Here is a 15,876-nt window from a genome sequence, read left to right on the forward strand (position 1 = left end):
ATGAAAAAACATTGGATTTAGTTTTGCCAGTATTTCTTCTGGAATCTAAATCATTCACCTTTATAGGTATTCAGATTAGGGATCGTTTAGCCCAGGTAAAATCGGATTTCCAAATGTTTGAAAAGAAGTTTGAAAATTTTGTCACAAGTATTCCAGTTTCTGTTTACCCATTGGGGCTTTGGTTTGAATTGAAAGCCAAAGAAGAACCTCAAATTCGTATCAACGAATTGTATTCAATGGAAGGCGAAAATGAGCTTTACCCAATATTTGAAATAGCCAAGTTAAAAAAAGAAGAAATCATACTCGATATGAAACAATTCGAAACAAAATAGTTTATTATCTAGAAGTTTATAATAATTTTGTTATTCTAAGTTGTAATGATATATAAATCAATAAATGAATTTGTGATTTTAAATTGTAGAGTCGAATGGTAAAAGTTTTTTTTTGGCTATGCAGAATATTTGAGTTCTAATCAAAAGTTGTTTGAAAATGGAATTTTCATACTTTTCTTTTTTCTTAAAATGAGATTATTCATTTGGATTATCAATTAAGTACTCAAGTCTGTACTGTTAATGAATTGAAAGGGAACCTCTTCTTAATTTAAAGATGGTCAATGTGACCGGAAAAGATATCCTCAGCGATTTCCATTATTGATTTCTCAACTTCTGATAAGGCAGCAATAAAACCCTGTGTTTTCAACTCTAGAAAAAAAACACATTGAGATTTGAGATTTTAGTGATTTCCTAGAACCACCGACACCAGTCGTATTTGCAGTGGCAATGATATCATCTTGTGATTGGTTTGACAAGGGATTGGATAGTTTTGTATCTAGAGTCACTGCATTAGAAGCAGGGCAGAATACGTTCAATAAGTTTTCATCCAAATCACTTAGTGAAACTGTATCCATCATTCCCAAAGTGCAACAGATAAAAGTTGCAATATTTGATTTTCTTAGAGCAGTTTCAATGATGTCTTCTTCACCTCTTAAAATCGAGGATGCGACATTTCCAGGCTTCCAAAATCTGGGCAAGACATTATGAACAGTTAAAAAGGGATTTTTTTGAAAGTAAATTGTTTTAATTAAATCAAACAAGCGAGATAAATCAAAAAAATGTTGCACCTAAGGGTGTAGTCTCCATTTTAAAAACGGTTTCCAAAAGCTTAAAAAAGGAAGTCGAAATGATTAGATAAAGAATTTGAGTTGATAAATTATCTAGAATTGAAATTGTATAAATGTTTAATTGCAAATTAGGATTAAAAAACAAATCATTAAAAAAATCTAATAAACCTCCCTCCCCATCTATATCTTCGTGATGATATCTTCGTGATGATATCTTAGCCACTCGTCCCATGTTCTATTATTACTTCTAAAGATCTGATGTTTTAAATTATATTTAAGTACGTGAATTAAATTGTTAAGTAATGGTTCAATCTCAATTTGGGTTGATTGGGGACATGGAAGTACTTCATATAGTTTATCAATAATTTTGTTATATCTATATGTTGAAGACAATGAAGTTTGGAAGCTTACCGCCGAGGATGATGTATTTTGATTGACAGTTGGATCCAAAGCATTGATTGGTGCTTCTAGTTCTGTGGAAGAGAATTCAGTGTCATTTAAATCAGTAACCACTTTTGGTGGAGCGATGTTTTGAGGATTTGGTAGCAGCAAGAATAGAGAAATATTAGGGTGAGAGGTGTCTTTTTGTAAGTTGTAGTCGATGTTTTCTTCGTCTTTGATTGCTGGCTCTAACCTGATAAAGTCAATAATTGTAGCCTCAAAACTAACCTCAAAACCAACCTCAAAATTGATCTTGAGATTGAATTCATCTCATCCTCATCTCATCTCCAGCTCCAGTTACATCTTTCTCAGCTAGCTTCTGTTTACTCCATACATTTTTTTTTCTTTCTTCAGATCTCCTATTTATACGCTGCTCCATTTTGGGTGTTTAACAAAAAGCTTACTCTCTTTTTCCTGCTTGTTCTTGTATATTCTTCTTTCTGGGCCTATAAAATGTCTTTCACCTCCTCTTTGTATGTGTTTTTGTTTGATCTCTCTTCTTCTGCTTTTTGCTCTTTTACTAATACTCCATTCCTATTCGTATTCCACTCATTCTCATCTCCTTTGCAAGAACTCTTAATATCCCCTTTCAATTGCAAAATCAAGCTTCCATAGCTTTAAAAACGTTATCTGTGGATCCAATCTTAAGACCTGATGACGCGAAAGTATCTTATCTGATTTCTTACATTAGCAACTGTCATTATCTACATATAGATTTATACGCCATATCTGACAGAGTTCTTCGAGTACTAGCAAATAACATCATCGCATCTTTGAAAACAATCGTTGAATGCTTCGATGAATTTTAACGATTCGAATTTGATCTTGATCATCAGAATATATATATTGCATACCTAATCAAATATATATATTCATATATTTCCTAATCACAAAATACATTAGGCAATTGCACTGCTATTATAAATGGCTACATACTGAATAGTCTAATAAATTTCCATCAAACTATCTTCACAAATCGCTACACTGTAAAGATTTGTCAAATTCTGAAGTCAGGTCGCATCTCATTTTGTATCGCATCAAATGCCCATCACCGAAGTTATTTCCCCATCTATAATGCAACCAATAATCTTAATCAACACAGTGACTTTCCATATTAGTTTTCTCTAAATTGTAAAATAGCCATTTACTTTGATACGCATTCATTCCTAATGATCTGGTTCGCAATCTCAAATTTCGATCATCAGATATCAATATATTAAATTTAAATGTACTAATATCATGCACAGAAAAAAATCTATCGTCTTCATCTTTAGAACTTTTGTTGCTCAATCTATTTTCAGCTTCAATACTGTGCGTTACATCTTTCTCTTTAATATGTTGATAATTTCCATTCTTATCAATATAATTATAGTATTCTTCTTCAGTATCTGAATCCACTTTAAATACAACTCCTCCATTTCCAGTTTCATTGCCATTATTATTATTATTATTATTATTATTATTATTATTATTATTATTATTATTATTGGAGGTAGTACTATTACTATTATTTCCATTGCCTTCGTTTGCAATCTCACTATTACTGTTATTACCTCCAAGTGTTTGACACTTACTAAAATAATAACGCCTTATTATCTCGTTATTTTTTAACAACCCATTCAAAATTAAATCATCAATAGGCTTTGTAAATGAAGTGTAATTGTTCCCACTTAGACTTAGTATGCTTTCAATGTTAGCATCTTGGTTCTCACTTAAGCTTTTGGCTCTAGTTCCATCTACTTTTGATAGATAAAACAATAGTCGCTCGTCAAACTGGTTAAGCCCATTGTTAATACTTTCTTGATTGTCATAGAATCCAGTTTTATTCAAATAAAGTTCATTATCGTTCCATAGGTTTTTAATTGTTATTACACATCTAGTTGCCGAATCTGATAAAAATCCATCCTGTGATTTTCTCAATGATCTTAACTCCTGATAAACAACTAATGGTAAACATATTTTTAACTTTAATTTTCTCTTTTTATGTATTTTTTCTTGTGGTGCATCAATAGTTAATAACTTTATAAATTTATTTCCACCTATCCCGCCTCTACTTAATGTGCAACTTTTAAAAATTTTATAAATTTTTCCACAATTTTTAATCCAACAGTTGGTATCAAAAGTTATAAACGTTATTGCTGTATCAATATCACTAGATATATTTCCTTTAAATCCTGCTATAATTGGCTTCTTCAGCATATTTAGCGTTCTAACTAATGGTGAATTATCATTCGTTAATTTATCCAATCCCACTAAATTGGAATTTATTGAAAAATTATTATTTTCTGAATTAATATTATTTTTATTATTATTGTTATGATCTCTAATATCATTATTATAGCCCAAATAATTGCTCTCAATATCATTGTTATCTGAGTTATTACTTTCAACCTCTGAAATTGCTGTTCCATACTGAGAATGTAGTTCAATATCACTAGAAATCGATGGTGAGTTCTTTATCTGGCTATCATAATTATTTTCGTAAATACTGCCATCAAGTGCTGGTTTAGGATTAAAATTAATATTTGAGTTTTCGCTGGCATCCTCCTTTTGACTCAATTTTAATTGCTCCATATAAAATTCATAATTGCGATCAGACATCAAAAAGACGTCTATATTAAATCCGTAATCATTTTCTGAATTGTAAAAGTTCTTGGAGCTAATATCTTCTTGTAGATGAGTAATTCTGCTGTTTGTAACAAATTCAAAAATTAAAGTGTTTTTTCTTTTAACTTCATCTTCGGTGGCAAGAGGAATATTCACCGATTTTGCTTTAAACGAGGAGGAATTAGCAGTATTAGCTGTTGCAGAAGGGTTTTGCCTATTAGTTACAGTGGAAAAATTGGCAGCTTGTCTATCATAAGTAAACCTTCTGTGGTTTAATTTTAATCCAAAATTAGGAAACTTTTCCTCAATATAAAATGCCAACAAAATTATTCTTAAAATTCTTTCTTTTTCTAGCTTATTAAATTGGGTTTTATTTCGAAAATCAGTTATTTCTTCTTTCTCAATTTCAATAAATTTATTATTGGAAATATTATGTTTATCCACTCTATTGTTATTAATATAATTTAGCATTATTTGCAATTTGTCTAGAGCGCTTGAAATTTTGTTATTAGTTCTATCTCCAGACTCATCTTCGCTGAACAAATTTTTAAAATAATTATAGTTTGTGTTATTTGTTCTTTGGACGTTTTCTCTGTATTTAGTTGAATTGGGGTTGGAATTGTATTCGAAAATTTTGACATTACCTTGATATAATTTTTCGCCATCCATTGAGAAATCTGATAAAATATCTTTACCTTTCCAGCCAGCTAATTCCAAATTTAAGTAATTTTGTTTCTCATCAATGAAATTGTACCATAAAGAACCCCAACATTTCCAAACTTCAATTAAGCTTTCATTTTGATTAAAATGATCTAAATAACCATCAAACCCCATTTTATAAAATGATTTAATTTTATTGATTAAATTTTCAGAGACTAGTAATCTTTTTTCTTCCTTATTTAAGTTGAGATTAATGATATCATCAGTTAAATTATTTTCTGATTTCAATAGGTCGTTTAATTTGAAACCAAGTGATAAAATATCCAAGTCAAAATTGTCTCTGGCTTCACTAACCCAATAATTCAAATAATTTATTAAACTATTCCAGGGAAAGAATCTTTTTAATATGATGCCCAATAAAACCGGTTCAGCTTTTGGGTACTTTTCTAGAGCCTTGCCAATTGAGATTAGAAAGTAGAGCCAGACAATTACATGAGGAGTTGATACAGATTTATAAGGACCATTGAAGAATTTTTTTAGCATTGAGAAAGATAATTCGATAGAAGATTTGTTAATAAACTGTAGGGATTCATACCATTTTAGATCTGATAATTGAGAGGCTATGGGATAAGTATCGTCCTGCAAAGATTTGGAAGTGTTTTGTTGGGAATCGTTTTGATTTTGGGATACAGAAGAGTTTCTACTTTGAGGAGGAATATTATCATTTTCGGATTGATTTTGGTTTTGTTGCTGTTGTTGCTGTTGTTGTTGTTGTTGCTGCTGCTGCAATAGTTTTCTGTTTTTTTTATTATCCTTTCTTTCTTTTCTTTCTTTAAGCGCGATTGGCAATTCAAATAAAATACTAAATAGAGATTTGAAATTCAAAACGCCAAAGCCTACAATTTGCCAGATGTTGATCAAAGCTAGATTGCCACTTTTATTAAACCAAAAATTTAACAATTCGTGAGACGGGTTCGTGATCAAGATAGAGCTTGAATTTCCGACATTTCTATCAAAAAAAGATATTTTTGTTGTTATTAAAGAAGAGTTATTTTGCTGATTATTGTTAGGACTTAAAGAGTTTTGAGTGTTGTTTATGTTGGTAAGGGGGACATTTGAGTTTGTGGGAGAGGTGTTTGTTGAAGAGTTGTAGTATAAATTTTGTTGTTGTTGTTGAGAAGTTATTGGAGCAAGATCTATGCAACCGAAGTTCAAGGCAAAGGTGGAGACAATATTCACCAAGTTATCATTTGAGTCGAAATTATTAACGAGTAGGATTTTATTGATTTTGATGTAGTCTAGAATTATGAGCTCCCAATTTATGATATCGTTTGAGTTATTCATAGTAGTGATGTTGTTGTTTAGCAAAGAAGAAGCGTAGGAGTAGTCATTGAAATTGTTTGAGCTTGTTGAGTTATTTGGGATTAGATTTGGCAAGCCATAGTTATTTAATTGAGCAGAGGTGGTGTTGGTGGTTGTGGTGTTGGGAGGGATATTGCTTGAGTTGTTGATTGGAATAGAAATTTTGCATTGGTTGAAAATATTGTCTAAGACCATTCTTAGATATTGGCCAGTGGGGACAAAACAGTCTTTAACAAAAACGGATTTTCCAAGATTGACCAAGCTTTCGAGGTTTAAGTTTAGGTTTTTGTTGTTATAGTTATAGTTTGAAGGGTCGAATTGAAAAGGCAGATTGTTCTGGTTCAAGTTGTTCAAGTTGTTCAAGTTGTTTAGGTTGTTTAGGTTGTTTAGATTTGTGATTGTATTTATGTTTTGTATATTTTGCAGAGGGTTGTTTGGGTTGATTGAGGTGAGATTATTGGGGTTATTGGATGTTGAGGTTGAAGAAGAGTTGTTGTAGTTTGTTGGTTGTTGGACGGTGGCTAGATGGTAGTAGATTTTGCCATGGCCGTAGGATCTTGAGATTGTTTTCAAGTACCAATATTCAGAGGAAATTCTCCATTCAATGTAGGAAGAGGGAAATAAGGCTATGGACATTCTGGACAAATCAGCGATTTTTTCGTACCACCAATTTTGGAAATCAGAGATGAGGTTGAGGGTTTGGTTGTTGATATCGGGAGGATTGATATCTAGCTGGTTGAAGGAAGAGGGCAAATTTGGATTTGAGGAAGAGATGTTGTTAAGGTAGTAGTAGTAGTTGTTGAATTTTTTGATTAGATGGTTGTTGTATATGTCAATTGATTTGATTTTAGAGTTTGTAGAAAAGTAGTTTGATAGTTCTAGAGACAAGTTATTGTTTAGTTCTACAAGGATTGAAAGCAAGGAAAAGCAGTAGGTGATAAAATTGGCACAGATTTCAGTCTCTGACTCGTTATTTAAAGGGGGGATTTGACTGGCGTTATTGTTTGAAGAGATGTTTTCTGAAATATTGAGAGATAGAGGGTTTGAAACGGCATAGAGGTTGTTTGAAGAGACGTTGTTTGAAGCAGCGGCATCGTTGTTGTTATTGTTGTTGTTATTGTTGTTGTTATTGTTGTTGGTGGTGGTGTTGGTGGTGGTGTTGATGTTGTTTGAGTTCAAGTAAGGCAAACTGAAGATATTTTTGATGATTTCTAGGAAATTGATGATGCCGTAAATCCACAACCTTCTGGAGATTTTGTAGATATGCAATAGCTGGTAGCCGTAGTTGACGGCCAAGATGTTTTTGACATTTTCAAACTGGGTGTCGTTGTTAGCAGCAGTGTTGGAGTTGGAGTTGGAGTTGGAGCTGTCAGCGGGAGGGTTTGTGCTGGAGTTGAGGAAGTCAGACTGAAGAGAGAGGGAAGAGGAGTTGCCACGAAGACAGTACTTGATGAAGTCGTAGTAGGCCTCCAATAGCTTGAGGTTGTAGTGGTAAGTTATGGACAAGTTGGAGCGGATTGAGTCGTTGAGGTCTGCAATTGAGGTGTTAGCGACGCGAGGCAGGTCAGAAGAAGGATCGGGAGGATGGGAGGAGAGGGAGGAAGCAGAGAAGTAGCTGGTGATTTGCAGGTTGATGAGCTGGTTCAAGTCGTGGTTCTTCTTCTCGAGGTCGAGGATCTTCTGGTAGGACAGCTGGAGGTTGTCGGCGAGATAGCCGTTGAAGGGGAAGGAGGAGGGAGAGGCGTCCATTGAGAACAGCGGCAGCGGCAGGACAAGAAGCACACGCAGCTCTTCTCAGCTGCTGGCTCCTTTATATCCTCCCAGGTGGTACCCGCCCTGCACGTGCGCGCAAATTTTCAGCGGCGAGTGCTGCGTGTGCGTCGTGCTTCCCAGCGTCTTTTCAGCGTCTTCTTCTCCAGCTCCAGCACTACCTCCAGCAGCACCTTCATCAGCACCTTTCCAGCACCTCCCCCTATATACTGTTAGAATAGCCTTCCCTATCTAGTTATATACCATATATCTGTTCTAATACACATCCCAATCTTTTTCTCCCAAAATGCCAATTGATGACTTTGATGACGACTTCCTAGATATCTACGACCACGACGACGACCACGACCTGCCCCAGAAGTCGCCTCTGGAACCAGTCCCAGCACCTGCTCCTTCTGCTCCCGATCCTGCTTCTTCTCTCCCTCCCTCTGACCCCACCCCCAACACTGCTTCCTCCTCCCACGACACCATCCCCATCCCTCCCTCTGCCTCTTACTCTGATCAACCCAACCTTTCCTCTGCCGCCGCTACTGACATCCCATCCCACTCCCAAATCAACATCAACGACTCTATCATCTCCAACGACCACCTCGCCTCCCTCCAAAATAACTCAATCTTGAGTAATCTACTATCAATCAACGACAACAACAAAAACCCCAACTCCAATTCCAACTCCAACTCCAATTCCAACACTACTCCCACACCCACTCCTACTCCTTCTGCTAATAATACTAATGCTAACATAAACTCCAATGACCCTAATGCAAACCTCAGTGCTGCAAGTCAGGCTCAAATGGCAGAGATTCACAGCTCAAATGTCTTCAATAAAGACCAAGGTAAAATGTTCATTGGCGGCTTGAATTGGGAGACTGACGAACACAAATTGAAATCCTACTTTTCTCAGTTTGGCGAGGTTATCGACTACACAATTATGAGAGACACCACTTCTGGTAGATCCAGAGGCTTCGGCTTCTTGACCTTTAAAGAATCAAGATCCGTTGACAAAGTCCTAAAAAATCAACACATCTTAGATGGCAAGGTTATTGACCCCAAAAGAGCCATTCCCAGAGAAGAACAAGACAAAACTGGTAAAATCTTTGTTGGTGGTATTGCCCCAGAAGTCACTCAACAAGAATTCGACATCTTCTTCTCTCAATTTGGTAACGTAATCGACGCCCAGCTAATGATCGATAAAGACACAAGAAGGTCCAGGGGCTTTGGTTTCGTAACCTACGACTCCCCAAATGCCGTCGACAAAGTTTGCCAAAATAAATTCCTCAATCTAAAAGGCAGAAACATGGAAATCAAAAGAGCTGAACCCAGAGGTGGCAAAGATGCCTCCCTAAGAGGATACAACGCCAACACTGCTTTAACACTACAACAACAGTCCCTACAACAAAACCAATTCAATCAATACTCCCAATATAACCAACCCGCTCAATCCATCCAATCTCAATCAAATCAGCCTTTAAATCAATCTCAACAGCAAATTCAGACCCAGATTCAAGCTTTTCAACAACAGAACCCTCAGTTCAACAACATTTTTAACCAAGAAAGTACCTACGGCATGACTCCCGAAATGGTTCAAGAATACTACCAAAGAATACAATACTGGATGTTACTTCAACAACAACAACTACAATCCTCTTCCAATCCTTCAAATATTCCCAACCAATCATCCTCCCAATCTCAATCTCTAAACCAGTCCTCAAATTCAATCAACAACAGCAACAACAACATTCTAGATCTGTCCAACTCCATAAATTCCCCTAACAATAATATCGGTCAATCTCAGCCAATAAGACTCGGTGATAATATCAATAACTCTCCAAACAATAATTCAAAATCAAATATATCCAATTCCTCTTCCAATAATAATCACAGCACTCCAAACAGCTATAGAGAAACAAAAAGAGCCAGAAGCCCTCCTCCCAATGCTCCTAGAGGTCCAAGATCTGGAAGAAGTAGCACAAATCATAGAGGAAGAGGCATTTATGGTAGACGTGGTGGTGGCTTCCATCCATATTCAAGATGAAATTATTAGCGATACAATTGTTGATAATTCTCCGACCTTTTCGCTTTTAATGATAATGATTATATTAAAACTAATTTGTATTTTTAGATTTTTAGGATATCTTTAGTGGGTTTAAGGTTTGCATTCACTTCTTTGGAGTAAAATACACAGCAAAAAAAATATTCTATTAAATAAATTTTTTTTTTTTTTTCTTACAATAATGCAATATTAAATCCCAATATAATTTTACATGATAAAGTTCAAGCTATGTCTAATTTAACAAGAAAACCTCAATCCAAAAGAATATTCAAAAATGATCATGGCTAATCTTTTTTTATTTTTTTGTTTTTTTATTTTATTTTTTTTCTTTAATAGCAAAATTTTAAAACAAATTTATTTATTAAACCCCAACTTACTTGTCATCTGTGTGTATAAATTGAAATGTCTCTTTTGCGTTTGATTTTGCCTTTATTACTAGGATACTTCAATGGTTGTAGAAATTGTAATTATATAAACTTATAGGACAATAAGCAATGACCCAATTTGTTATTACTATCAACTGCACGACATTTACGACATATTTGAAGGGGTTAATTCAACAAAACTAGTTGGAATTGCTCATAAAAAAGTAGAACATGTTCCAAAGTTATTGAACAACGGACTGGAGATCAAAGTTAGGCCTTATTTTCTGTCGAATCGTTGGGCTATTTGAAAGGAATTCAAATGTGTAACAGCAAAATGCTGCAAAGTATATTAATAAAAATATTAGATAGCATTTCTTTTAAATATCCTATTAAACATGCCATGAAGAAAGCTTGAGATAGCTGTGTTTAGAAATACTAAATCTTCACAATAGTTGGACTATCAAACTCAAACTCGCTGTTAATAAACAATTAGATTCTTAATGTGAAGTACTACTAAATTCTCAAGATTGATAACAAACAGTTGTATTTATAACACGTCTAATAGCTTTTCATTTTTTTTTTCATTTTCATTTTCTTTTTCTTGTTTTTACTTTATTGAAATCTGATTTCTGTTATGATTTTAAAATTTAAATCAAAAGTTTTCAATTCACTGTCATTGAGCGAAGTGGAGAATATCTTTTTTCAAGCTTGCGACGAAGCCATTTTAACATTAGCACCAATAGAAAAGGATCAATTGAGAGAAATGTATCAAGTAAATCAAAACAGTTTCAACAAACATAAGACCAATAACCCTAACCAAGAACGAATTAAAAACCCATTAATTAATGGGAACATTACAATTAACAATCTTGATATCTACCGACCCTTACAACATGAAGAAGAACAAAATGCAATGAAATTAGCTAGAAAAGCAGGTAACATTGGAATGATTAATGGTAGGGATTCTACAAAGGATATTCTTTTATTATTGAATTCTAATTTCAAAAAAAGCTTTGGAGTTATTTATCACAATTTATTTCCTCAACCTGAGATGTTGAAAAATTTCCAAACAGAAGAAATAATAATTGTTGTATTCAAAGAGTTCTTAAGATTGAAGTACTTTAACCCCACAGCACTAAATTTAACGTATAATGGCAATTCATCAAAATTTTCTAGTGATGCCTTGCATTTCAATTACGATGAAAAAAGAAGCTGGAAACATTTAGTCATATCGTTCACTTACATTCAGATGAAACCTGAAGAGAAAAACGCTATTAAAAAATGGGTTTCTGAAAAACAGCAGATGTATAACAGTGAAAACATTGATCATAAGTATCAAACAAAGGATTTCCCATTGGATTTTTCAGAAGAAGAAGCTAAACTATTTTTGAATTACTATGATACCCCAAGATGGAAAGTAAATTACAAATTCCTTTGTAAAATGATCAATAATTTGATAATGATTAATCAAAAAAGTTCATCAAATACATCAATTAGTGGTGGTGAGTCATTTACTGATTTCGAACGATCTAGCAGAGAAACAGACATGGAGATAAACAAAAGGATTATAAGCCAGCTGAGTATCAAATTCTATCAAAGATAAAGAGTGGATAGTAGATTAATCTCAAAATATTTAAACAATATTATTAGATATAGGTAGATATGGTATATAGCATTTGAAATAAACCCACAATTGTTTATATCTGCTCTCAACGTCCATACAGATCCGGCCAAAAGTAAACAAAACCATTGAACGTGGTTTCCCTGCTTTTCATAGAATACAGCAATATTAGTCAGTGCTGATGTAGCTTATGAAATTTTGAAAATAAGGGATTGCACGTGGGCGTCTTTGTTTTGGATAAGTGGTTGTAGGGTTGCGCCATCCCATTTGTGGCACAAGGATGAGCCACCGTTGTGCTGGATGAACATTGACCAAGCGGAAGATATGGACGATTAGGTTTTGTTGACGATGCCCGCCGGCGTTGCCCAGCGGCTTTTCGTCCAAACCCCAAAGAAGCTGAGAGTGTCCCATTTTGTTACTTTAGATTATGGAAGAACTGGAGAAAGAGTGCACTGTGTAAATCACAAACCAAAACTGTCATATCAAAACGATCTATAATGCGAATATTGATGTATTTGAATCTATGAATGTTTAATTTAACAAAAATTGTAGAATTCTATATTTTTGAACGAAGTAAAAACTGTGTGATATCAAGCCCAAAAAACCCATTTAGTATTTCTTCATTATCCAACTGTGTTATGCTTTTCGCTCTCATACAAAGATCGTAGTTTATGGTTTCACTAACTACTGAGTCCTTTTTATAGTCTTTATGCGTCAAGATAAAGTTTCTGATATAGGATGCAATGGTTGGTATTTCTCCTGATGCACGCTTTTCTATCAACAAAAGATACATGAAAATTCTTTCTTTATTAGCAAGATCTTTTTCCAGTTTAGAGTTCATTTCTTGAGCAAATTCTTCATTTAAAAATCGTTTGACAAACGGGATTAAACCAATGAACGATTTACTTCCATTAACGATTTCATTAACGGAGTACTTTTGTTGTATATGGCTGAAATTTTTATTACCATTTAAAGCATTTCCATTAGTTTTACAAATACCATTCCCATTAGCTTTGAAAATACCATTAGCTTTACAAATTCCATTTCCATTGATAGTGTTCCCATTGGCTTTATGGATACCATTACCATTTGAATCAGTTTCTTTGGTCTTCTGATTGACATAGCCATTCAACAGTTGTTTATTTATATTTTTGCTGCCATTAGTTGTTTCCATTTGATCAAAAGTGAGATTTTCAAAAGTAAGATCTTTGCGAAAGTAGAATTTTTCGTTCAAAGCACTGTTGACATTATGAGCTAATTTCATATTTGCATCAATACTTGATATTGGAATGTAAAAATTTGGTTTGTATTTTAAGATTGCTCTAGCAACTAAGATCATGAATACCGAGTAAGCAGCATTTTCGAAATCTGTGATTTGAATTTCCATAGGTCTAAATTCAACTCTCCAACCTGGGGATTTAGAAAAATCATCTTCAGTTGTGACAGTTGAAGGAGGTTTGAAACGTAAGGTTTGCCAGTTGGTAGATTGGATATTTTCAAAGTGGTCAGTATCAATGGAGTCATCCTGTTTTATCTTTTCAGAAAACAAGCTAATTGGATCTCTTATGAATAAATGAGCAAAGTGACTAGATAATTGGTGATCAAAGCCATTTTGTATTAGATAGTTAAAAGTGGAAGAATCTTTTTCTGAATTTATATCGTTATAGAGAGACTTGAAGTTTGGAGAGCCTCCAAGATACTGGTCAATGGAATCGTATCTTGATTTCTGAATTCTGATTAGATTATTGATTTGCAATCCATTGATACCACCGGATGGTTTGTGATTTGAATCCAATGGATTGACACCTCTTTCAATGGGAGTTCTATCATCGACAGCCATGGAGATGACATTCCATCTCACGTCTTGATTAGACAAAAAGCCTCTAAAAACAGGAGCAGCAGCCGATAAGGAAAGCATTATTGGAGTGAGTGGAGCTAAGGAGTCGTAGAGGTATCTAGACCGAGATAAGTTGGGGGCCTGCATCGTAATTTGAAGACAAGAGCAGCCCATACCAAAGACCATTGCATCCATATATATATGATTAGGTTTGGCAGCACCTAGGAGATGCTCATTATCTTCAAAATATATCAGCCTATTCGTTATTGATTGATCGATTGTGGATGAATTAGTGTGTTGATCAATAAATAAAGGGATGTTTATCGAAACTTTTGAACCTCTTCTGTTCCTGATGTTTTTGGTGAGAGTGGCAAATCTGGGATGACGATTAATTACTTTGTTATTCACAAATAATGATTTGGCGGCATCAGTTGATTTATCCAAGTGATTAGAAGATTGTGGAAAGGTAAAATTGGAACAACCCAACCTTGGGAAAGAAGTTAAAGTTAAAGGATAGACATCTTTATTGGAGTTTTTGTATCCGGGAATGTTTCTGTTATTTAAGAAGTCCAATATAATGTTTCTTCGAGAAATCATGTTCTTCTCAACGTAGAGAAAATCAGAAAAAACAGAGCCGTTGTAGGGATTTCCAGGAGTAGCCTCCAACATAAATCTCCCATATTCGGGATGAAATGAAACATCTAAGCTCTGAGTGGTTTTATCGGAGTTTTGTAGTTCATCGAGAATGTAGTCACTATCAATACTTAATGAAGCATTTCTGTTATTGTAATCTTTATTATCAAAAAAAAGAAGGAAATATTCAACTTCGTCTCCCCATAAAAAAGGGCTGTTATTCCGATTTTGGTTGGATTTAAACATTTGGAGTAATTGGATTCTTCCATGATGGTGAACCAAGGAAGAGTACTTTTGAGATTGCTCAAATGGTAAGGGAGTTCCCTGGGATCTTATTCACAAACCAAGATTAGTATGCTAGAATCAAATAAAAAACGGGGTTTTGAAGATCATCTATCGATACATACAGCAAACCCATCTGTTGAATTCAGTGTGTTTTTTTATGAATTTAATATGAGAAGTATCTCTCGTTGAGAGGAAAATGATACAGGTAGCAAAGAGAATCTGTGAGAAAACAGTTAATCGAAGAGGTAAAAAGAAATTTAACCACAATTTAAAAGAAGATATTACTAATCAAAGGAAGGGCACAAAAATTTTCCAAGGCCTGTATTGCGAGACAAATTGGCTCATTTCCGCTAGGACCTTCTCTTTCGAAGCACAAAAGAGAACCCACAATAAGTAAAAAATGAATTGGAAAAGGTCGATTTTTGACCAATCTCCCGTGACATAGTCTCTTTTTCCTGGCCAATCACAAACAGGAACTGCCATCACTTATGCTTTGTGCTGATAAAGCCCAGCGTCAGTTCTGGAGGGAACAACACACCAAATAGGAAGGGCTTTCCTCCATAACGATGCAGAAATAGGAAAATTTTCAACGGTCCATGCCTTCCTTCCAATCTAGTCCAATTGAATCCAATCGAATCGAACCAAATCTCAAACCATCTACCTCACTACCTACCAGAGAAAGAACCCCCAAACTGTTTACTGCAGAATTATCTGCCTATTATCCAACTCTCCAATATTCATGAAACCAAAAAGAAGAGAATATATCCCAGCCCCAACAGTTGAAGTAGCAAAAGTGAGGATGAAGATGAATGAATCCAGTGAATGAAAGAGTCCAGTGGTTCGGTAAAACGGGGGCAAGAAGTTTTACAGTTAGAAGACCATTAGCAGATAGATCTGAGAAGAGGGCTTTGCGAGAGTTTATGCAGTTTTTTTGGCAGCAGGAAAAGACGCTGTGCTTCTTGAGCTTCTGGTTTTTCCTCACACCACGTATGGACCATCATGGTGAAACCGCCATTGGGGAATCCGGTCGAAAACAGTAGGCCGGAGTACCTATCGGCAATAGCAAGCATTGACACGCAGAGCAAGGGCCTTGGGGTGCAGACCCTGAGGTAGTATTTCTCA

General features: G+C 34.8%; 7 protein-coding genes across 7 annotated transcripts; 4 read left to right on the top strand and 3 right to left on the bottom strand.

Moving 5' to 3' along the window:
* Nucleotides 1-113: 113 nt before the first annotated feature.
* ASCRUDRAFT_83128 (uncharacterized protein) lies at nt 114-332 on the top strand (the record flags this gene model as incomplete). Its single annotated transcript, XM_020194820.1, has 1 exon — nt 114-332. The coding sequence occupies one exon, from the start codon at nt 114-116 to the stop codon at nt 330-332; it is 219 nt and encodes a 72-aa protein (XP_020044213.1).
* A 1,075-nt stretch (nt 333-1,407) lies between these two features.
* On the bottom strand, nt 1,408-1,830 carry ASCRUDRAFT_73036 (uncharacterized protein; the record flags this gene model as incomplete). Its single annotated transcript, XM_020192148.1, has 3 exons — nt 1,408-1,464; nt 1,532-1,754; nt 1,790-1,830. The coding sequence occupies 3 exons, from the start codon at nt 1,828-1,830 to the stop codon at nt 1,408-1,410; spliced, it is 321 nt and encodes a 106-aa protein (XP_020044214.1).
* Nucleotides 1,684-2,510, top strand: ASCRUDRAFT_131013 (CTAG/PCC1 family protein). Its single transcript, XM_020189028.1, has 2 exons — nt 1,684-2,034; nt 2,133-2,510. The coding sequence occupies exons 1-2, from the start codon at nt 2,015-2,017 to the stop codon at nt 2,368-2,370; spliced, it is 258 nt and encodes an 85-aa protein (XP_020044215.1). The 5' UTR covers nt 1,684-2,014; the 3' UTR covers nt 2,371-2,510.
* ASCRUDRAFT_131061 (uncharacterized protein) lies at nt 2,331-8,093 on the bottom strand. Its single transcript, XM_020189029.1, has one exon. It carries the CDS (start codon nt 7,937-7,939, stop codon nt 2,651-2,653), a length of 5,289 nt encoding a protein of 1,762 aa, XP_020044216.1. The 5' UTR covers nt 7,940-8,093; the 3' UTR covers nt 2,331-2,650.
* A 708-nt stretch (nt 8,094-8,801) lies between these two features.
* On the top strand, nt 8,802-9,287 carry HRP1 (Hrp1p; the record flags this gene model as incomplete). Its single annotated transcript, XM_020189587.1, has 1 exon — nt 8,802-9,287. A coding segment is annotated over one exon (486 nt), but the record flags the coding sequence as incomplete, so codon positions are not given.
* Nucleotides 9,288-10,665: 1,378 nt separating this feature from the next.
* Nucleotides 10,666-12,085, top strand: ASCRUDRAFT_78282 (uncharacterized protein). The gene has a single exon (XM_020194200.1). The coding sequence runs from the start codon at nt 11,013-11,015 to the stop codon at nt 11,979-11,981; it is 969 nt and encodes a 322-aa protein (XP_020044218.1). The 5' UTR covers nt 10,666-11,012; the 3' UTR covers nt 11,982-12,085.
* Nucleotides 12,086-12,347: 262 nt separating this feature from the next.
* GSH1 (glutamate--cysteine ligase) lies at nt 12,348-14,985 on the bottom strand. Its single transcript, XM_020194201.1, has 2 exons — nt 14,877-14,985; nt 12,348-14,800 (listed from the first exon to the last, which is right to left on the bottom strand). Exons 1-2 carry the CDS (start codon nt 14,885-14,887, stop codon nt 12,556-12,558), a joined length of 2,256 nt encoding a protein of 751 aa, XP_020044219.1. The 5' UTR covers nt 14,888-14,985; the 3' UTR covers nt 12,348-12,555.
* Between the last annotated feature and the right edge of the window lie 891 nt (nt 14,986-15,876).

Source organism: Ascoidea rubescens, assembly GCF_001661345.1.
Source record: "Ascoidea rubescens DSM 1968 unplaced genomic scaffold ASCRUscaffold_24, whole genome shotgun sequence".
NCBI lineage: Eukaryota > Fungi > Ascomycota > Saccharomycetes > Ascoideales > Ascoideaceae > Ascoidea > Ascoidea rubescens.

Excerpts from the sequence above, each read along its gene's own strand:
- ASCRUDRAFT_131013 (XM_020189028.1), top strand. The coding sequence starts at position 2,015 with ATGTCTTTCACCTCCTCTTT. Across the intron at positions 2,035-2,132 it reads ATGTCTTTCACCTCCTCTTT|AACTCTTAATATCCCCTTTC; the intron begins GTATGTGTTTTT and ends CTCCTTTGCAAG.
- ASCRUDRAFT_131061 (XM_020189029.1), bottom strand. The coding sequence starts at position 7,939 with ATGGACGCCTCTCCCTCCTCCTTCCCCTTCAACGGCTATCTCGCCGAC.
- ASCRUDRAFT_78282 (XM_020194200.1), top strand. The coding sequence starts at position 11,013 with ATGATTTTAAAATTTAAATCAAAAGTTTTCAATTCACTGTCATTGAGC.